Source organism: Anas acuta, chromosome 2 (assembly GCF_963932015.1).
Source record: "Anas acuta chromosome 2, bAnaAcu1.1, whole genome shotgun sequence".
Taxonomy (NCBI): domain Eukaryota; kingdom Metazoa; phylum Chordata; class Aves; order Anseriformes; family Anatidae; genus Anas; species Anas acuta.
In genome coordinates this window covers 112,648,299-112,670,342 of record NC_088980.1, presented here as the reverse complement: position 1 = coordinate 112,670,342, position 22,044 = coordinate 112,648,299, and the positions used below count along the sequence as shown (strand labels likewise).

Here is a 22,044-nt window from a genome sequence, read left to right as displayed (position 1 = left end):
AAGGTCCCCCAGTTCCAACCACCTGCCTGGACACCTCCCCCCAGACCAGGTTGCCCAAAGCCCCATCCAGCCTGGCCTTGAACACCTCCAGGGATGGAGCATCCACAGCTTCTCTGGGCAGCCTGTGCCAGTGCCTCACCACCCCCTGAGTGAAGAATTTCCTCCTAACATCTAATCCAAATATATCCTTTTCTAGTTTAAAACCACCCCCCTTAGTACTATCACTATCTGACCAAGCAAAAAGTCACTCTCCATCTTTTTTATAAGCTCCCTTTAAGTACTGAAAAGCTGCAATGAGGTCACCCCAGAGCCTTCTCTTCTCTAGGAAGAATACCCCCAGCTCTCTCAGCCTTTCTCCATAGGAGACGTGCTCCAGCCCTCTGATCATGGCCCTTCCTCTGGACCCGCTCTAACAGCCCCACATCCTTCTTGTGCTGGGGGCCCCAGCCCTGGACGCAGCACTCCAGGTGGGGCCTCACAAGGGCAGAGCAGAGGGGCACAATCACCTCCCTCACCCTGCTGGCCTCTCCTCTGTTGGTGCAGCCCAGGACCCAGTTGGCCTTCTGGGCTGCAGGCACACCCTGCTGGCTCATGTCGAGCTTTTCATCCACCAGAATCCCCAAGTCCCTCTCTGCAGGGCTGCTCTCAGTGAGTTCATCTCCCAGCCTGTGCTTGTGTCTGGGATTGCCCCAACTCAGGCGCAGCACCTTGCACTTGGACTTGTTGAACCTCCTGAGGTTCACATGGGCTCACTTTTCTAGCTTGTCCAGATCCCTTTGGGTGGTATCCATTCATTCTGCTGTATCGATTGCACCACTCGGCTCGGTGTCATCTGCAAACTTGCTGAGTGTGCACTCGATCGCACTGTCTATGTCACTGATAAAGATATTAAACAGCACCGGTCCTGAGACAGATCCCTGAAGGACAGCACTTGTCACCAGCCTCCACCTGGACACAGAGCCACTGAGTTTGTAATATCATATCTGATTTTTGTATAATGCTTTGCAAAGCCTATTCTTTGAGTCAAGCTCATGTATCTTTTCCTTGGATCTCATTAATCATGAAATATGATGAGGAGTGCACGTTTTTTGTCTTGGAAAACCTCAGCCCATAGGTCCTGTAGAAAAGCCAGTTCAAGGCAGACTTGCAGGGGAAACCCTAAGATCACAGCGAAAGGAACAGGCAATGGCAACAAGAGCTCATCATTGGCATTATTCAATTCTAGTGAGGAGGACAAAAATAAAGAACCACAATTCTGCTTTTATTTGTTCTCATTACATGACTGTCTCAGAACTGCATCTTTCCAACAGAAATCCAAACAGAAAATGCAATTTTCATAAATTCCATGGGTGCTTCTCTAGAACTGCCAAATGTTGGTAACAAACCTAACTGCAGAAATCACACGATCCAAGTCCTATAGCTACAGCTGGCTGCAGCATTTCAGCCATGTCACACCAGATGCTAGGCAGTGGCATGAAGTCTGGGTATCGGATCATTCTGCTCTACAGTTGCAGCAAATCTCCTGTGCTTGCAATTGCCCTGAAATCAGTGCGTGCCCATCTGCCCCAGGGGCAGGTACAAGGCAGGGTTATTGCAGCAGCAATACCCAGGATTGCAGGTGTCTTATCATCACACCCCCGCCTGTTCACTGCACACTTCCAACCAGAACACTCTCTGAATGGCTATGTCCTCACTCAGACACAGAGTAGACCAACTGGAGTATGTTTATAAAGTAAAATAGCTGGCACTGAGGATCTGATGTCCATGCCATAAGGATTTCAGAAGGTTTTACACCAAAATGGTTTCAGTATGGGCTGAACGCTCGTAAGTGTACCAGTGTGTTCCCAATACATCTGCTTTAGGGTCATTCAAAGAATTCATTTTGTGTGCTCCAGGATGGCTCTGTGATGTGAACCAGAGCTCATCAATGAGAAAAAACTTGCTTAAATGCATACTGATCTAAACTAAAACGCTCGCTAAAATACTCTCACACCTGATGCTGCTAAAGGGTGCTGAAGTCTTTGCATTCATTAGGTCTGCCATTCCCTTTGCAAAGAGCTGTACTGGGTTTGTTGCCAAGACCCTCCTCCGACTGCAAGCAGGAGACAGCAAGTGGCTAAGGCGTACAATTGAGGCATTCATGGCAAAGAAACGAGTTCAGCTGTGCGAAGATTTTGAAAATCACCAAGTAATTTATTTGTGCAAGGTTTACCTTTGTGAAATTGAACTGATTTCACATTAGTCTTTTAAGCTGGGTTGTGATCAGCTCCCAGTTGTTGGTGGAGAAATTGTGCAAAGCGCAGATCATATTGAGCCACTGACGTTAGTGCAAATATAATGCTGCAACATAGTGCACAATGGAGAGATGGATGCCTCCATCTAGTTTCCCGGGCACGCTTCAGGTCTGAAGCAAGAGTGTTTTAGCTCAATATTGAGCATGTGCTAATAAATCTTTCCAGGGATTATCTAGCTCTTCACAGGGCCAACCTGTGAACACCTCCACTGTACTGTAGGTCTGGGTCCACCAGGAAACGTGCTACAGAGATACCCAGGTGGGTGCAAAAAGAAGAAATGTGTGTGCTGGGCAGAGTTTAGTGCCAGTCCTGTTGACTCAGCAGCAAAGGCAGCAGCGCTGGGAAGGTGGAGGAGCAGGATGAGGCCCTGGATGTAGGGGAGAACGGGGGAGATGGCAGCCAGAGGGCAATAAGAGGTTGTCTCAGGCCTGGGAGGGGTGAGAACAAAGCAGTGGTTGTGGCAGCAGCCCTGGGCATGGGAGGGAGAGGAGAGGAGGTGGAGAGGAGATGGTGACAGTGATTAGCTCTCCTTGCCTCTCCTGGCTGCATTCCCCTTGCATTTTCCAAGGGCTTTAACCCACTGTGAGCTGCACTCCAGGAACAGGCAGGGCAGCTCAGGGGCAGAGCTGCCATCGCCTGCTTTGCCACCTTTTCCTGCAACCTGGAGCGCCAGGAAGGTGGTGCAGACACCCCACCAGCTCAGCGGCGCTGACCTCACGCACGCAGTTGTGTTTCTCGGGGTGTAGCCTGCATCATTTGGGTTTATGGACTTCTCAATGTCCCAGTCCCGAGCCACCTGAGATAAAAGAGAAGTCACTGTCTGATCTCGCTTTTCTAAAACCTGTACTTACCCTAGTGTTTCAGAGCACAGTTCAACAGACATTTCTCAAGCACTTTGGCTGATTCCTTTGGTTAAGAAAACTGCCAACAGATTTTCCAGCGCTCCTGAGAAACCAAAGTAATCTGAATATACTCAACTAAAATGTTGCAATGTGAGATTCTGTGTTCAGGTAATGATTCGCCCTGCAATTCTTAAGTAGTATGCAGAGATTATGAGTTTAAAAGAAGATGGCATTACACTTCTTTCCCAACTGCATGTGTTTGCAGCTACTTTTACTCAAGTGATAAGGAAGAACGTAACACAAATTCCTTGCATTTGCACTACACACTCAAAACGTTTTAGGCGAGTTAATCCCCAAACTATTATGTCTGTTTAGGCTAAAAATAGCCTGTTATTTTTCCTCTGGCAACCTCAGTCGAGAGCGTGGCTCCGCCGTTCAAGCAGGGGCCTGCACAACTCGGAGCCAGCAGCCAGATGCAGCCTGCAGCGCGTTTTATCCCCCTGGCACGGCAGACGCCCAGACAGGTTAGTGAATTTTAACAAGCTGCTGGCACAACCAGTTGCTGCTGCTGGTAAGCGACCTTGCGGAGGCTCTCGCAAGCACGGCTGCTCCCAGATAAGGCCCTCTGCAGCGAGCAGGGGAGCAGGAGGAGGTGCAGGGAAGGCTGGCAGGGTGCGTGCTGGAAGCAAGAAGCGTGGGGAGCGCAAGGTGGAGGAGCTTTGGGAAACAGAGCCTAAAATACAAGGTTGGCTGGTGGATGGTGTGCATCCCCCGTGGTTGTGCCAGGGCACGGGGTGAAGGTATGGCAGCAGGGTGGCACTGCACATCCCGGCCACCTGCAGCCCCACTAACACACCCTGCAAGGCAGGGGCTGCGTCCTGGGAACGAAACCCGGGTATCACCGCACACACCTGCAGGTAAACCCAGCAGGGTAAACCTAACAGGTAAATCGAAACCCTTCACCAGACACCTGACGGCTTGAATCCCGCAGGCCTGCTGTTTGCAGCCGGGAGGTTTATTTCAGCCTCCTTACCCCCAGCTTTCCCCCCTCCCTGCCTTTCCCACCCCGCGGCCGCGCACGGCGCCCGGCGGGCACCCCCTCCAGGCTGCACACCCGCTGCTCGCCCCCGTCCCTTTGCACGGAGCGGGGCGGGGGGGCTGCATCCCGGCTGCCTGCGTGCCCCCGGTACCTTGTAGTGTCGGAAGCCGTCCAGCTGCCGGGCGCTGACATACCGCCGCCGCCACATCGCAACGCAGCGGGCGGGGAGGGGAAGGGAGAGGAGGGGAGGGGAGGGGAAGGGAGGGGAAGGGCCGGGCCGCCAGGGGCGGGCACCGGGGGCGGCTCCTGGCGCCTGCCCCCCTGCTGGTGGGTCTCGCACAGCCCTTCGTCTCCCCCTGTGGCTGTGGTTTTGGGGGCGTTGTGGTGGTGGGCACTGAAAGTGGCCTGCTGGTGGGCCCTGAAAGTGGTTTTCTGGCTGACTGGTTCTTTCTGGGCTCCGCGTTGCAGGTGCGGTGGTTGTAGGATGCGCCACGGTTGTAGGATGTGCCACATCGTTTAAACTGGTGTGCTTTAGAAACCAGCGATACTGAGGAGTGGAGATTTTGCAAGCAACAGCCCGCGGACTGCCTCTCTCGCAGAATCGCTGAGGTTGGAAAAGACCTCTGAGATCATCTGGTCCAACCCTCTTAAACTCTGTTCAAGCACCTGCACCAGAGATCCGCACCAGCCTGCTGTGCTGCTCATTCTCCCACGTGCCTGGTGACAGGACAAGGGGGAATGGGCTAAAGTTGCACCAGGGGAGGTTTAGGTTGGATCTTAGGAAGAACTTCTTTACCGAAAGGGTTGTTAGGCATGGGAATGGGCTGCCCAGGGAAGTGGTGGAGTCATCATCCCTGGAGGTCTTTAAAAGACGTTTAGATGTAGAGCTTAGGGATATGGTTTAGTGGAGGACTTGTTAGTGTTAGGTCAGAGGTTGGACTAGGTGATCTGGGAGGTCTCTTCCAGCCTAAACAATTCTGTGATTCCTGCTGATTCCCAGAGAAGGGAGGCATTGCTGTGGGCAAGGGGCTGTGGAGAAACGTGGAGCCGCCTTTCAGCTGCGAATGCCTGCGAGCATATGGCTTGACACCTTGCGTTACCTTTGCTGCACGCTATTCGATGGAGAGTTGAAATCATGCACATCACGGCTGAGATCCCATTAACCAAAGGGAATCTATCCAGAAACAAAATCAATTAACATCCATTACTCAGGGCCTGTGAGTGCTTCCAGGCACCTAATGTATTGTGAGAGCCAGTGTTATTTTACAAGCTCTGCAGGTTTGATAGGAATTATACACAAGTTAAAATAGCTAAGTGCAAACAGTATACAATTGTTCTCTATTATTAATTACACATTAATCATTTGAGACATTCTTACATCCACATACTGCTTCTAATAGCAGTGTTTTCTTCCAACTTCAGCTCTTGGAAACAACCAAAACTTAAGTACTGAGCTTCAGATTACTGAGTTACTGCTTGACTCCAGTTAGGAAAGCTAAAGTATTTGGATCCAATAACTTCCAGGAACCAACTCCTGAAATGAACGTGCACTCATACACTAGATTTTGATTTGGGATTCCTTTCACCTCTCAGTGTTACTATCGTGTTTTGAAGTCGTATCATGTTATTGAATTAATTTACATGGGTGTTTGAGAAGAGACCCTGCCATAGTCAACAGAGATTTTTTTATGCAAGTAGGTTGCCAAAACTGACCCAACCATTTTCTAGTTATCGCTTTCATTTTCCAACTTAAACACACATAAGCCTCAAACATGAAAGCAGAAATGTAACAGAACAACTGTGAGGAGTGTGATAGACAGTGGTAGAAAAGGCACGTGCTTTTTGAAAGCTATGAGTTCACAAACTATTTTTTCTCTCTGCAGACCTCTAAGTGCATCTTAAAAAGAAGAATTGCCATCAGGAAGATACTGATATAGAAGATATATATAGTAGTTACAGAGCACAAGCTATATTTCCCGTTCTTCCCTGAAAACTATCTTGCTGATAAGCACTTTAAAAATAATAATAATAATAACAAAAGGGGGGCAAATACTCCACTAACCAGAGAATGCAAGAGACTGCCTATGTGTAACAACGCAATTGCATGAATTTACACCTCAGCATGTTCTCTGTCTGCTAATCACCACATCAAAGCAGGCAGTTTTACTCTGCTATACTGAGCAGAGGGAAACAGGCTAATGACTGGGCATGAAACATCACAGAACAAGCCACGACATAAGTAATACTACATTTGAGAAAACTGTGGAAGTTAGTGCTAGTCATTGATTTAAGAAACTTCCGTGATTTGGGGCAAACTGAGGACATTCATAAACCCATGGGCCCTGATGGGGTGCATCCATGAGTGCTAAAGGAACTGGCAGGTGTGATTATGAAGCCACCCTTGTAATCTTTGTTCAATTGTGTCAACTGGGAGAAGTGCTCAAAGTGGAGGAAAGTAAATGTCACTCCCACCCTCAAGAAGGGCCAGAAGGAGGACCGAGGGAACTACAGGCCAGTCAGCCTTATCTTCATCCCCGGGAAGGTGATGGAACCTAATGATGGAACCTAAGCTAATCCTGGAAACTGCTCCCAGGCACATGAAGGAAAAGAAAATCATCAGGAGTAGTCAGCACAGATATTGTCTACCTGGACTTCATTAAACTCTTTGCTGCCATCCCCTATGAGCTTCTCACAGAGAAGCTGTTCAAGTTTGGACTGGGTGAACAGACAGTAAGGTGGATTGAAAACTGGTTGAACATCCAGACTCACAGGGTAGTGGTCAGCGGCACAAAGTCTTCTTGGAGGCCAGCAATGAGTGGAGTACCCCTGGGGTCAATACTGGGTCCAGCCTTGTTTAGAATATTCATTCATGATCTGGACTGTGTGGTGGAGTGCACCCTCAGTAAATGTGCAGACAACACAAAACTGGGGGAAGTGGCCGGCTCACCGGAGGGCTGTGTAGGTGAAGACGGGTGATCAGTCTGCTCTACTCAGGTGTTGGTGAGACCACACCTGGAGTGCTGGGTCTGGTTCTGCACCCCCTCAGTACAAGAGAGACCTGGACATGCTGGAAAGGTTCCAAGGTAGGGCCACCAAGATGATGAAGGAACTGGAGCACTTTTCCTATGTGGAGAGGCTGAGAGAGCTGGGGCTGTTCAACCTGGAGAAGAGGAGGCTGAAGAGGGATTTTATCAGTGTCTATAAATACCTGAAGGGAGGTACAAAGAAGATGGAGCCAAGCTCTTTTCAGTGGTGCCCAGTGCCAGGACAAGAGGCGATGAGCATAGACAGGAGTCTGAACATCATGAAGCACTTCTTTCCTGTGCAGGTGACAGAGCACTGGCACAGGTTGCCCAAAGAAATTGTGGGCTCTCTCTCCTTGAAGGTCTTCAAAAGCTGCCTGGACATTTGTCCTGGGCAACTTGCTCTAGGTGTCCCTGTTTGAGCAGACGTGTTGAACCAGATGACCTCCAGAGGTTCCCTCCCACCTCAGCTATTGTATGATTCTGTGATATATTTAGAGGCTTATCCCATGGTGTTTTTTTTTTCAAATTGAGATGTTTTAGAGTGCTTTTCCAGACAGCTATAGTCCAAGCTGGCTGTCCAACATGCATGATTGTGGGAAAAACAAAGAAAGCAGCCTTAGTGCTGTAGCACATTCCCTGGTCACGTTTCTGGAAAATTAATGAGCTGGGGCCTGAGGAAAAGGGAACTCTAAGTGGCACCAGCAGGTGGGTATCACAACCAAAAGGAAATGAGCTTAAGTATGGGTGAGACAAGCATTAAGACAAATGCCCAAATCAGAGCACAGTTAACTTTCATTGTAGAAAAAGCCTGAGTTTTATAAAAACCTTGGCTGGAATGTTTGTGACAGTTCAGACTTTACTGAGGAAATGACCCCAACAGGGCTTTCTGCAGCTCAGGGAGAAATAATTCAAAGCCAGATCTGAGTCTGGGGAAATTAGTAGGGAAATTCCCAGGTCTTCAGTGCTGTTTACTAATGATGTGTAGTACTGAGAGAAAAACAATGATTTATTATTTTGAAAGAGCAGACATTGTACCACTAGTAGATGCAAAAAAAATGTTTAAAAGGATAACAGTTCTACAGATACAAATGTTATGAAAGAATGAAAGAACGAACGAAAGAAAAAATGAAAAAATAAATGAACAAGGAAAAGGAAAAGGAAAAAAAGAAAAAGAAAATAGGAAAGAAAAAAAAAAAAAAAAAGAAAAAAAGGAAAGAAGGAAACAAATCAAGACAAGTTACATTTAAAATGCCAGGAAGAGAGATGAGGGCTCAGGATGGCTTAGAATGAGTATCTGGCTTTCAGTTTTCATTTTATTACAAGTTATAATGGGGTTTCTTGTATAGGGAGAACAGCTAGTATGGCAAGTTCAGATTTAGTAATTTATGACACTTTTTTTTTTATTCCCCAGCTTAAAGCTGCCTACAATGCAATAGCCTTTATCTAAAAGACATCTAATGGTACATTTAAGAAGATAAGGAAAAGTAGAGAGAAATCAGGCAGAAAGCAACCCCAAAATAATCAGCAGCCAAAGCAGGCAAGGAAGGAACTAATGTACTGGGAGGAACAGATGAGGCGGGAGCAGTGTGGGACACCTCAGATTTCCCCAAAATGTGTAACATACGGGACCTCCTGCTCCCCCCGTTACTGCATGTTCTAGCAAAAAGCAAAGAAGTAAGCAAACAAGTATACCATAATGGAAGCAGATAGAAACTGAAAAACACAAAAACCACAAAATCATGGCATGTTAATATTCAAGGTGTCTATGCTGCAAAAGGAGAAGGCTGTTCCAGCATGTCTAGAATCAGTTTAGAGGCCCAATTTAAGTTTCAGGCTCCCTTTAACCTTCTCCTGGTCTGTACCCCGTTTAGCCTAACATTAGAAATGCATCCTAGAAAATGATCGCATCTCCCCACAAAAGGTGATGTATCAGTTCCTAAGCCAGTTGTCCATTTGCAGTTTCAGCTTGCCCATGGGCAGACAAGCTCCATGAAGGCAGACCCCTACTGGGAAAAAGGCCCCTTAGGGGACCTTAAGCTTTTCTGCATAGATGACGGTCACTTGCTCTACAGCAAGGCAGGGCTTCCCAGTTCCAGACTGTTTGTAGCACTAAGAAAATCCTACACTTGGAGCAAAGCAGGCTTATAAGTAAGCATGTGGTGAAGATAGATGGTTAAAGAAGATAGGACAAATAACAGGAAAAATGTAGCATCTTGGTTTGGGAAAATGTAGGTAGTGGCAGGGCTGTACCTTTTGGTTCTTAGCTCAATTATGGCAAATTTTGGAACTTGAAGCTACTCCTGAGGGGAGCCCATGGGACTCATCACCACGGTGGACTCCTTAAACAGACAAGCCTAATCCTTGTTTCCTCTACCTCCATCCCTGCAGGTCCTCAGATGTTTTCTCCACGTTGCCACGGTGAAGAAAGAAAAAGTCCTAAACAAAATACCACATGAAGTGTCACTGGTCAACATACTGTCCTAATAAACAGAACAGGCTTGAACCTGTTTGCATGCTCTGGGAGCAAATGACATGGTACATCTTGTGCAGTACAACGAAACTCTCTTCTTCCATGACAGGGCAGCCTCATCCGTGCTGCCTACCGAAAACAAATCCTGGCTTGTGCTACCTCCTAAACACTGCCAGGGGCACTGCTTGGGAAGATGCCAGCTGGCAGGGGCACAAACCAGGCCAGGAAGCCTGCTGACAATCAAGCAGCAAGGACAGTCACAGGGCAGGGCATGAGCCCGGCTGTGGTCTGGCTCCCTTCAGTATGCTGGTGGAAAAGCCTGGACCCAGCTGCCCACAGTGCTGACCTGCTTACCTTGTTCCCCGCTCCACTTGGATTGCTCCAGCTCTTTTCAGTCTCCTGGGGAGCAGCTAACCTCCTTGAATACTTGCCACTCACTGCCTTTTCCTCAGCACCAAAAAAATGCTGGGCTTAAATGGTGCTTAAAAAAACCTTTTTCAAACTGGCAAGATCTTCTTGACTGCAGACAGTTAGCAGTCCCCCATCCCCTTTCCAATATACTCTTCCTTGTACAGGGCTTTACTTAAATGTTTTTCAGCGTCTATGCAAAGTGTTCAACACGAGGACATGCCTAAATGTGATAAAACCAGCCATGCTGAAGCAGTAGTAATGCTGGACATGAAAGAGAAATTTCTAAAGTTACTAGAAAATATAAAGAACAGTTTTATCATACTTAAATAATTTTAAAATATTGTTGAATTAAATTAGCAGGAAGAGCTTTAGACTTTGGTGGGAGTAAACCAGTCTAATGACTGACCTTTAAAAAGTGCCATTTTTTTCAATCTCAGAACATAAGCCTGTGTTGTTTTTTTTTTGGTTTTTTTTGGTTTTTTTTTGTGTGTGTGTGTTCAAGCCAAACCGAAGTAGATTTGATAATAGATGCTCAGTTTTAGTTTTGAGAGTCGTATTTTATTTGTGTTTATTTTGTTAAACTACAGAGATATCTTGCATAATGCAGACAAGTACTGTCAGAGACTTCATAGAAGAATTACAGAACCCTAGACTACCCCGAGTTGGGAGGGACCCACAAGATCAATGAATCCAACTCCTGGCTCCACACAGGACCACCCAAAAATCAGACCATGTGTCTGAGAATGTTGCCCAAATGTTTCTTGAACTGGCAGGCTCGGTGCCACGACCACTGCCCTGGGGAGCCTGTCCCAGTGCCCGACCACCCTCTGGGTGCAGACCCTTTCCCTAACCCCCAGCCTGACCCTCCCCTGTCCCAGCTCCATGCCGTCCCCTCGGGTCCTGTCGCTGTCCCCAGAGAGCAGAGCTCAGCGCCTGCCCCTCCGCTCCCCTCGTGAGGGAGCTGCAGGCCGCCATGAGGCCTCCCCTCAGCCTGCTCTGCTCGGGGCTGAGCAAACCAAGGGATCTCAGCCGCTCCTCATACATTTTCCCCTCTAGACCCTTCACCATCTTTGTAGCCCTTCTTTGGATACTCTCTAATAGTTTTATGACTTATATTGTGATGCACAAAACTGCACACAGTGGGAGGACAATCCCTTCCTTTGACCAGCTAGCAGTGCTGTGCTTGATGCACTCCAGGAGAAGGTTGGCCCTTTTGGCTGCCAAGGCACACAGCTGACCCATATACAACTTACTCATATTTCTTTTACAGCACAGAACACGAAGAAACACGTGGAAAAGATACAGAACGGCCAGCCATCTCCACACAGCGCACACCGGATGGGTGGCATGACAGCTCTGTGGAGCCCCGTGTCCGCCCTGTTCTTCATTTCTTCAGGGATATGTTGATTCATTTAGTCTATTTTTGCTTCCGGTTTTCAAATGAGCAACTATTAATTTTTAATTTGCATGAATGTATGAACTTGACTGCATGTGGTTTGCTAAAATCTGGCAGCCCCCGAGGTTTTTTTCACAAGTCTACACCTTGTCTTGGCATAGCCATGCATTGTACTGGGCAGTGACACAATTTAATTTACAGCAGAACAGATGCCACAGCTTTGGGATTAAAAAATCTGAAGTTTTGCATGTCGTTTCCTAGGAAACCTTAGAAAGCTGGAAATCACCAAACTGCAACAGTCTGCAGAAGAAAATGTTATTTTTGATCTAGTCTGGAGACCTATCTTTGATCTAGGCTTGACCTTGGGATCCTCTATTGCGTGTTACAGTCATAAAAATCCATCTGACCCTAAAACATGGGTTATAAAATACTTAATGATTTTTTTTCTCCTCAATCTCATCCCAATTAAGTGGCTGGGATATTTGTGACTTTTAAAACTTCACAAAGGAAATGACTCAAACCAAACATCTTCCTCTGTGTTTGAATTTCACATTGTCCTTGCAAGTTTTATATGCTGGAAAGCTTTTAGAGTTGTAACTTTATGCTTCATAAGAGGAAATAAATCCATAACCCCCCGATAGAATGAAGAACAGGCACATTCAATCAATATAAACACGTTCTTCCAGCCTCAGCAATTTAAGCCTCCTTATCTTCTGATTAATTTGTATAAAATATATTTGTTTCTTTGAGAGAGTTCTTTCTATACGTGGATTTAAAAACATCCATGCAGTCAAAAGCACCACAGAAAAATAAATGCGTTTCCAGATTTTACTAAAGAAATAAAATGCTATTAATAACAGAATTTTAGATTTTTATAGAATTTTAATGCACCAAAATAAAAAGGTATGTATCTTAATGTTCTCTGAACAGCAGCAACTTTGATCTTGAGCACATAAACAGTCAATCAGTCAATAACTCACAAAAAATGTAATGGACTTGAAAAATAATGTATGAGTACTATGAAGCTTCTTAAAACTTTTGTGAGGAAGCTAAGCATCCATTTCTCTCTCTCCACAGAAACATTATTTTAAAATCAATCATTTCTATTTTAATTCATAGTATATAGCTTTTTGTTTGTTTGTTTGTTTTTTGTTTGTTTGTTTGGTTGGTTTTGACCCATTTCCTCTATTTCCATGTCATTCTAGTAGATTATGAAGAACATTAAAACAAATTAAGGAAATCTATTGATTAGATCACCTTCTCAGAATTCAAAAGAAATATGTTCCTCACAGATGTGAGTATCTTGTAATATTCAGAAGAAGAGTATGTATAGAAAAAAATAACAGACTCACTGAGCTGACTAGACTTCTGTGGTCCAAGTATTTCTGTGATTTAGCTCTAACATAGAACATTCAGCTGAACAGCGCAGTAACATACCTCTACAAATATCAAAGAAAACCACTTTGATGGTGTATAATAGAATTCATTTGTCAATCTGGTAACTGGAGAAGAAATACTGCGAAGTTTCGGAAGTATGAGACCATACAGCTTTTAACTCTGTTTTGAACATAACAATCAAAGGCAGCATGAATTGTGGATGATGATGTTTCTGGCTCTCCTCCTCTTGAGAAATCCACTTTAATTAGCGTTAGTTTCATAAATGGAATGGGAGATGAGTATTGGCCACAGGGTGCCTTGGAAAAAACACAAACTGTAAACTGTAGACATGTATATATGTAATTAGGGCTTAATAATAAAAATCACAGTCATGCAGCGTCTGCTATCAAAACACACATGCTTTACAAACTCTAAGCAGTTATGCTGTGAGATATAAATGTATTTTAACAAAGACTGTTTATTATTGTCTTATTATTCCTTATTATGCTTTCTTAACAGCAGCACTATTAGACTAATTGAACTGCTCAGGACCATGCAGAAAACACAATTCCAGATGAAATTCTGTACAACCTTCCCTTCCCTTCCCTTCCCTTCCCTTCCCTTCCCTTCCCTTCCCTTCCCTTCCCTTCCCTTCCCTTCCCTTCCCTTCCCTTCCCTTCCCTTCCCTTCCCTTCCCTTCCCTTCCCTTCCCTTCCCTTCCCTTCCCTTCCCTTCCCTTCCCTTCCCTTCCCGCTTCACCCGCCGCACAGCGCATGCGCGCAGCCACCCTCCCACTCTTCCTTCCACACCCCCCGTGACGTCACCCGCGCTCCGCCGCGCCCGTCCAATCAGAAGCGGCGGTTCCCGTGGCGCCAAAGCTACAAAGGGCCGGGCCGGGCCGTGCCGAGGGGTTTCCTCGGAGCCCCTCCCCTCGGGCTCCCCCACCACGTGACCGCGGACGTGGCCGCGGGGGCGATGCCCAGTAGGAAGGTACCTGCGCGCGCGGCGGCGGCGGGGGGGGGGGGGAGCGAGGGGCTAACGGCCCTAACGGTCAGTAACGGCTGCAACCGCCGGGTGCTGCAGCGGGGAGCTCGGGGCGGCGGCTGCGGGGCCTGAGGCGCTGCCTGGCGGCGCCGTGCGGGGCTGGCAGAGCCGCGCTTCGGCTCCGTTTTTAGAGGAGAAATGTCACAAAGCTCACAATAAACTCGTGGTGCGGGACAGCCGGCGGTGCGGAGCTTGTTAAAAGTTACTGTGGGGACTGTTAGTGTTAGGTCAGAGGTTGGACTCGAAGATCTTGAGGTCTCTTCCAACCTAGAAATAATTCTGTGAGAACGGCACAGAGCAGGCAGGGCGCAGCGGGAGCGTGGTGCAGCGTGGTGGCAGCCTTGGGTAATAATAATTCAGCTTGTGCACAGCCTTCCTGCTTCAGCGAAAGGCACACCGAGTTAATGCGGAGGCAGGGGTCCTCTCCATTTGCGTAATTAACTCCATTAATTAAGCCACTTGAAAAAATGAAACTAACCTGAGCTATACAGGACACAGTCATAATATGTTGGGTAATTTTGTGACAGCTTTTCTAAAATACTTCAGTTCTGATCGCTTTTATAGAGTGTGGGTTTCTGTCTGAACAACAGCTCGGCACCAAGTTATGAATAAAAAGTGCATTTCATGAATAAAAAGTGCATTTCAATACCACAAGGGCTTTTTTCTTCAGTGTAAGCACATAATTCATACTGATGCTTATGTAACAGTGTATAGATTTAAAACAAACAACTGATGTTCAAATAGTATACTTGTCTAGGGGGGTACATGCACGTATACGTATGTACCAGTCAATAGTATTACCCTCTAGTTAGCAGAAGTAAAAAATCATAAACATAAGGGGCTTAAAACTTCTAAAAAATATTGATTCCACACATCAAGAAAAGTATATTGGAAAAAAAATATCTTTCTTTTGTTTTGAAGTGCGTGCTGACAATGTAGAAGGAGGTATGCCAGGTCACTGTGACCGTGGTCTTGCAGCTCAGCATTTATTTAATGAATTGTGACGACTTGATGAGATCCCTTCTCAGTTGCGGTCATTTGTATTCTTGCAAGTTGACTTTAGAAAATAAAAAATGCTGTTTATCATAGGAATAAAAAAATCTTAACTTGAAAAAATGCACCCTTTATTTAAATCTTTACTAGGAGGCTTAAAGTGCCAAGATGTTTCAGTATTTCAAACTAATGAAAAATTTGTTTTCCAGCCAGGTGCTGGAAACAGTAGCTATGCTGTCAGGAGTTGGTCTGTACAGGTTGGGTCTGTTCTCTCTCCCACGTGCTTGGTGACACGATGAGAGTGAATGGGCTGAAGTTGTGCCAGGGGAGGTTTAGGTTGGATATTAGGAAGAACTTCTTTACCAAAAGGGTTGTTAGGCATTGGAACGGGCTGCCCAGGGAAGTGGTGGAGTCACCATCCCTGGAGGTCTTTAAAAGACGTTTAGATGTAGAGCTTAGGGATATGGTTTAGTGGGGACTGTTAGTGTTAGGTCAGAGGTTGGACTTGGTGATCTGGGAGGTCTCTTCCAGCATAGATGGTTCTGTGATTCTGTGAGTTCGGTGACGTGAGTGCTGAGTTTATCTGAAAATGAGATGCATGTTGTCAAATACAGTTTCATGCTGTCTTAAAACTGGGCTTTTAAAGGGACTCCTTTTAATTTGTGAGCACTTTTGTGAAGACTGTTAGGACAAAAGTGAAAGAAGAGGACGGCTGTTGGTCAGTGTTTGGTATTGCTGTGTGCTTTGCTGTGAGTGTTCCCTTCAGAAGTGTTAGTTTTTAAATAACTAAACACAAAAATTCTCATGAAAATAAAACTAAAATTTTTAGCACTTTACTTGTTGTTCTGTTCTGTGTTAGGGAATAATGTGATAATTGTGTTTGAATGCTTTTAGTGATGTTTAAGTGATATGACCAATTTCTGGATTTGCATCTCAGCAGCAGGAGGAGTTCCCATAGCAAAACATTTATATGCTTGGTTGTTGTCCTCCAGCTTATGTTGCTTTTTATGTGTTAAGAAGGTGAAGTGTCAAAGAAACACCACTTGCATGTGAGGTAGGAAATGTGCTAGGCAATGCTTTCCTGGGGGTTCCTTTGGTATCACAGCCCCAAGAAAGTGGGATTGCCTGGTGTGTAAAGGCTGTGCAGTGAGAAGTCTTTCAACATATGCTCCCAGAGACAGCTTCTGGGGTGCTTCTGTTTAACAAATATTTGGCAAAAATAACAGTATAGAGTTTAATTGAGTGGAGATGTGCTAGATACCACCATCTCTCCAAAAATCAGCACCAGCCTTCCAACCCTATACTTTTAATAGTCTCTTGTATGCTCATTATCAATTTATTGAATTTTCATTGTTTCCCTTTTCCTCACTGCGTACGTAAGCTATCTGACCCTTTATCTAACTGGGAATAACTACAGGAGTAATGCAGGAATAATGAAGGATTACTTTTGGTGCCTTTGGCGTGGAGGGTTTGATCCTAATTCCACTGACACCAGCAACGGTAATTTATGTTTTTCAGTAGTTGGAAGGAATTGCTCCAGAGATGGAAGAAATTGTTCCAGAGACAAAATATAATGCTTTCATGAGCAGAGACCAGCAGACAACATCTGCACAAAGTAGCCATCCTAGCCTCACCTTTTTTTAAAGTTAAAATTAAAGAGTACATATTTTGTCTCCAGATACTCCATGCAATCCACAAGAATCTGCGTGACTTTGTTCTGTAATGCGTCCTGATAACTGAGATGCACCAGATCTAGGTGATCTAGCTCTTCCGAGCCCCATTCAGTGCTTTATCTATTTATACCAATATCTTGGGTTTAGACATTTCATGCATAACTAATAAATTGCACAAGATATGCTTTGTGTCCCATTTTAATGCCAGAGGAAAAAGATTGTGATTAACCTTGCTACTCAAGATTAAGAGAACTCACTGTTGGTGCTGCATTTCTTGAGGAACAGCATGTCCTTTGGATCAGCTTTGTTAGAAATATTTATTAATGAGAGAAGCAAGTTTCTTGAAACACTACTTTATTAGCTGCCTTGAAGCAGGCTGGGGCGGAAGCAAAAACCCTTTAAAACTTTCCATTTCTGGGGTGTGCCGGCTGATGTGTTCCTGTGGCAGAGACCTGGAGATGGCAGCTCCCTGCACCAAGGTGCGAGGCACTGCAGCTCTGCAGGGACAGCTGGCAGAGCTGAGGGGGACGGTGCCTTCCTGGCCATGAGCATGGCCACAGCACCCAAACACCCAGAGCCAAGCGGAGGCCACGTGGGCCTGTTCCCAGCTCGCTCTTGTCTTGTAGCTTTGCATCTATGCACATCTAACCTTTTGCTGCTGGGTAGTGTTCATGTGACATCCTTTTAATGACAAATGCTTCTATGCTTTATGTTCACACGTGCATGTAAATGTTACTTTATGCATGTTGAAATATGCTTCTTACATAACATTTTTGTTCTAAAAACGATTTATATATGTATGTATGCACGTACATACCCGTGTGTGCACACGGACATCCATATTTACATATGTTATATATATGTTTGCACCCAGTGCTGTGACAGGCTCTCTCCTCAGTATCTGTGGGTTGAAACTGTAGGTCCAATTTCCAGGGTTAACGTCAAACGCTTGCATGGAGAGAGTTCATTGTCAAAGAGTTTGGAATGAGGGGAGTTGTCTTTAGGTTATTGGGTTTTAATTTATTTTTTTTAAAGAATCTGTTAAATGATGGAAATATATCTGCCTTAGAGGCACAGGCCTGTAAGTCACTGCTGCCTGTATGAAAAATCGCCTTATCTTTCTCTTCCCTCCAAACGGTGTTTGCCAGAAATTTATTAGAGTTGAACATCTTACGTATAGGCTGTGTTTCTTTGCTTTCTGTTCTGGGACTTTAGGACCAGTTTTCACTTTTCTTGTTGACTCTAACAGCTATCAACTTCTGGGCAGTGATAGGAGCAACTCTTACCATTTTCCTGTGCCTTTGGAGCACGATGTGGTGAGACGAGGGGTAATTACCCAGAGCTGTCGGCAGTGCTGACATCCCTTCAGATCATAGTTGAGCTGACGTTGCTGAGTAGCTGCTGGAGTGGTCCCACTGGTCCCCATGTGCTTTCTTTGGCTGCTGAGCCAGCTGCAGATAACTGGTGCTTCTTCCCAAATGAACTTTCTTTTCATTTAGTCCCTTGTTGCTACATCTGCACAGAGCCTGAGGGCCAAGTGCGAGTGAAATGGACAGGCAGAGGGGCAAGCAGCATGGGGCAGGACTCCGGTTGTTTCTGGTTTGTCATGAGACCTTCTGCACTGAGATGTCCCCGCAGCGCTGCCCTGAAAATCTGCCCAGCCCATCTTAATCCAGGCTAGAGAAGGGGAGGATTAAATAACTCTAGTAAGAGTCAACTAGAAGCGTGCCCTTTCCATATGCACCCGAAATTCTCTTCCCTAGGGAGAGGGAGTTAACACGAAGCTTTTATCCTTCCTGGTTTTTATATGGCATTGCCTTTCCGAACCTTGGCAATGGTCAACTGATGTAACGCTGGCCCTACATGAGCTGCCATGCCTCTTAGGCCATGCTCTTTTTTTTTGCTTCCTTTGATATTCATAGTGTAGAGGAATTTTCTGTGAAAAGGGATTTAATGATTTATTTTTAAAGGACAACATGGATGAGAAACTTACCAGAGAGTCATTCTCTAGTTCTGTGTTTATAAGGCTTCCCAACAATAGAAATTCATTACAAAGCCTGTTTTATGTAACTTTGTGCATGCATTTGTGTGGCTTTTTCCATTTGTTTGTAACTGCTTCTGCTTTTAATTGACCATCAGAAGTAGCATATTGTAAACCCGTGAGCAGCTCATAGTGGTCTTACTGGCACAGATGCACATTCTTCAAAACCGGAGTGTCCTGGTTAAGAAGCATGCTTAGATGAACCACATTTTAGTCTCCCATGTACTGCAAATTCTGGTCTGCGAAATGTATCTTGCAAAGTCTTTTAGAAGCTGGGGAAGTGTATACATAAGCAAGTCTTCCAGTGCTTGCCAGGATGGAAAAAGAAACTGAACGAACAAAGCAAAAATTAACAAAGAAGCTGGCTGCAATCCCCCTTTTCAAAGAATACAAATCACTTCAGTGTAATTACTTTAAAAAAAAAAATCCTGCTTTTTTACCAGGTGATAAAGGGTTTTAATCTGCACCCAAATTAATGGCTGGGTATCCCTGGGTAATCTGTAGTGGGATTATAAGTAGCGCAGCACTGTGTATGTGCCTGATACCATTACTGATACTTCTGTAAGGAATCTCAAATGAAGCTTGAAGAGTCAGGCCCTTTGGTGATCTCTCTTACTACTAAACCAGCATAGCCATGGCGTGAATTTGAGCACTGATGTACTGCTGCTGTGCTGTTAGGTCTTAGCCTGGCAGAAGTCATCCATCAGGGGGATGTGGAGATGAAGCAAATGTGGCTGGCTGGACCGAGACCATGCTATGATTTGACAAAGAACCAAAAAATGGGCCTTGCCATGCTTCAATTCTTAATATTTCCCTTATCAAGAATCACAGAATAGTTTGGGTCAGAAGGGACCCTGAAGATCCCTTAGTTCCAGCCCCCTGCCGTGGGCAGGGACACCTCCCACCAGACCAGGTTGCCCAAAGCCCCATCCAGCCTGGCCTTGAACACCTCCAGGGATGGGGCATCCACAGCTTCTCTGGGCAGCCTGCGCCAGTGCCTCACCACCCTCAGGAAGAAGGATTTCCTTCTAGAATCTAGTTCAAATCTCCCTCTTTTAGTTTAAATCCATTCCCCCTTGTCCTATCCCTACACTCCCTGACACGGAGTCCCTCCCCAGCTGTCCTGTAGGCCTCCTTTAGGCACTGGCAGGCTGCTATAAGGTCTCCCCAGAGCCTTCTCTTCTCCAGGCTGAATGACCCCAGCTCTCTCAGCCTTTCTCCATAGGAGAGGTGCTCCAGCCCTCTGATCGTCATCATGGCCCTCCTCTGGTCTTGCTCTAATAGGTCCATGTCCTTCTTGTGCTGGGGGCCCAGGAGCTGAAGGCTGTACTGCAGGTGGGCTTTCAAGAAAGCAGAGTGAAGGGGCAGAGTCACCTCCCTCGGCCTGCTGGTCATGCCTCTTTGCATGCAGTGCAGGATACAGCTGGCTTTCTGGGCTGCAGGCTCATGTTGCTGGCTCATATCAAGCTTCTCATCCACCACCACCCCCAGGTCCTTCTCCTCAGGATTGCTCTCAATCCATTCCTCACCCAGCCTGTATGTGTGCTTAGGGTTTGCCCCAAACCAGGTGCAGGACCTTGCACTTGGCCTTGTTGAACCTCATGAGATTTGCACAGGCCCACCTCTCCAGCCTGTCCTGGTCCCTCTGGATGGCATCCCTGCCCTCCAGCGTGCTAACTTCACAGAGGGGTGAACCAAGATGCTGCTCACTGTATGCTTTGAGAATGTGCCCATTCCGTTCTTGTCAGCACTCAAAAGATCTAGAGGAAGTGAGTACACATAATCGGTCACAAAGCAGATGAAAGCTGCCCAAGACTTTTTTCCACCTGTTTGTTTTAAGTGTATGTTACAGTCTTGATTGACCAGCCTGGCTGAAAACATACGTGCTGATTAACAAAACTTTAAGTAGCTTTTAAATATGGGTAAGAACTTCAGTGGCTTGAGAGAAACTATATCAATAGGAGAAAGACTCATTCAGGAAGATAGAGTGAAAGTTTTCTAACTCTAAAACTTCAGTAGCAGGGTGTGCTGAGATCTTTATCGTGCTCAAGTTTGATTTACACGGGTGAACTGGTGTAGCATCTTACAGATAACAGCTTAAGCTGTTCTCAAATTTCAAAATGTAGTGCATCAACTTAGCTCTGGATGCTAATCAGGACCTTGTTTTCATAACTTGCCTGGTAGTCCAAATTCCTTCCAGCATTGCATGTAAGGAAAATGTGATGCTTAATCTACCACTTCTGAGAAACTGTTACAAAAAGAAGCGTAATTAGTAAAGTTGAATGAGTTCTGTGAGGGGCTCTTGGTGTCTTCTTTGCTTGTTAATTTTTTTATGGAGAGGTGGATATTGATTATCTACTCTGATTCCCTGTGTAGCACAGAATTCAATCAGACTAAACGTGGATGTGAAGGAATTAATTAGTTAAAATGTATTTTACTGAGCTGTTCCTGTTTAGGATGAAATTGTCAGCTTCATTGGGCAGCTAACAGATACTGGAAATGTAATATAGATTACCAGAGAGTATTTCGCTTCTCAGAGAGTAATTTTACCCATGACGTTAGGGTTATCATTATTACAGTGTTGCATAAAAAATGTCTGCAGATGTTCAAGAATTTTTCCATCTTATTTAAAAGTGGAATTTGTTTGCAAGTATTCAGAAAAAGGGGATGTTTATATTAAGTAAACTTCACTTAAGCATTACATGTGCAAAGCTTTTAATGGGTTTGTTTCTCCTCATAGCGGAAGCGATTTTGGAATGCAGAATGTATGTCCTTCCCCGACAAGACACCCTTACAGCTGAAAAAATCCCATATCAGGACATCAGTGGCTTCTACTTCGATTTCCAACGCATGGCTTAGGTGTGGGGATGGCTTTCAGAGCACGTCTGTGCTGGAGGTAAAATGCTGGTGTACTTAACAGTGCAAAAAAGAGATATAAAATGACAGTTAAAGCAGTTTCTGTACTTGACTGACTTATAAGATAGATGTCACCTTTCATTGTAATGTTTCCCAGTTAATAGCATATTGTTACAACTGCCAAGGTAGACAATAATGGAAAGCTAGGCTACTGAAGAGCATTGTCTACACTTATTAGTGTAATTCTCAGGGCATATGTTGACATGTTATGTTCTAGATAGTACTTAGGAATTGGATAAGTTCAATATTACACTTAAATTACTTTTGTATCCTTCCCATTTGGGATGGGGAACTGTATCTTCCTTTAAAAAAAATAATAAAATGACAATAGCTTGCATTGGGAGAATTTTTGTTAGATCTGAGTATATTTGCAACAATGAATTCACTGTAGGAAATTCTGCTTTTTGATGACCTCACAGATTCTGCTTTGAATGATACATCAAATTAAGTTGTGTTTTTATCTGCATTGGTCTTCTTGGTCATAAATTGAGATGTTAATCCAGCTGTGAGTGAGAAAGTGCT

At 45.3% G+C, this 22,044-nt stretch overlaps 2 protein-coding genes and 1 long non-coding RNA gene across 9 annotated transcripts in view; 2 read left to right on the top strand and 1 right to left on the bottom strand.

Annotated features, from left to right (window-relative positions):
• LOC137851029 (ethanolaminephosphotransferase 1-like) overlaps positions 1-4,428 on the bottom strand; it is a 55,174-nt gene extending 50,746 nt beyond the window's left edge. The window contains exon 1 of one of the 2 annotated variants that reach the window (XM_068671724.1): positions 4,327-4,428. In XM_068671724.1, the coding sequence (XP_068527825.1) occupies positions 4,327-4,383 (57 nt within the window). In that variant the 5' untranslated portion in view covers positions 4,384-4,428. The remainder of the gene's footprint in view (positions 1-4,326) is intronic. The other variant, XM_068671725.1, reaches the window with a different exon arrangement.
• Positions 3,435-9,709, top strand: LOC137851032 (uncharacterized). The gene is made up of 2 exons (XR_011092963.1): positions 3,435-3,660; positions 6,059-9,709. It is a non-coding gene; the product is annotated as an uncharacterized lncRNA (long non-coding RNA).
• Positions 9,710-13,694: 3,985 nt separating this feature from the next.
• Positions 13,695-22,044, top strand: part of SPIDR (scaffold protein involved in DNA repair) — a 202,194-nt gene continuing 193,844 nt past the window's right edge. For all 6 annotated transcript variants that reach the window (XR_011092958.1, XM_068671720.1, XM_068671718.1 and 3 more), the window contains exons 1-2: positions 13,695-13,845; positions 21,347-21,502. Coding sequence is in view for 5 of the 6 variants with exons in the window: in XM_068671720.1 (XP_068527821.1) it covers positions 13,831-13,845; positions 21,347-21,502 (171 nt within the window). In the remaining variant the exon portion in view is untranslated. The remainder of the gene's footprint in view (positions 13,846-21,346; positions 21,503-22,044) is intronic.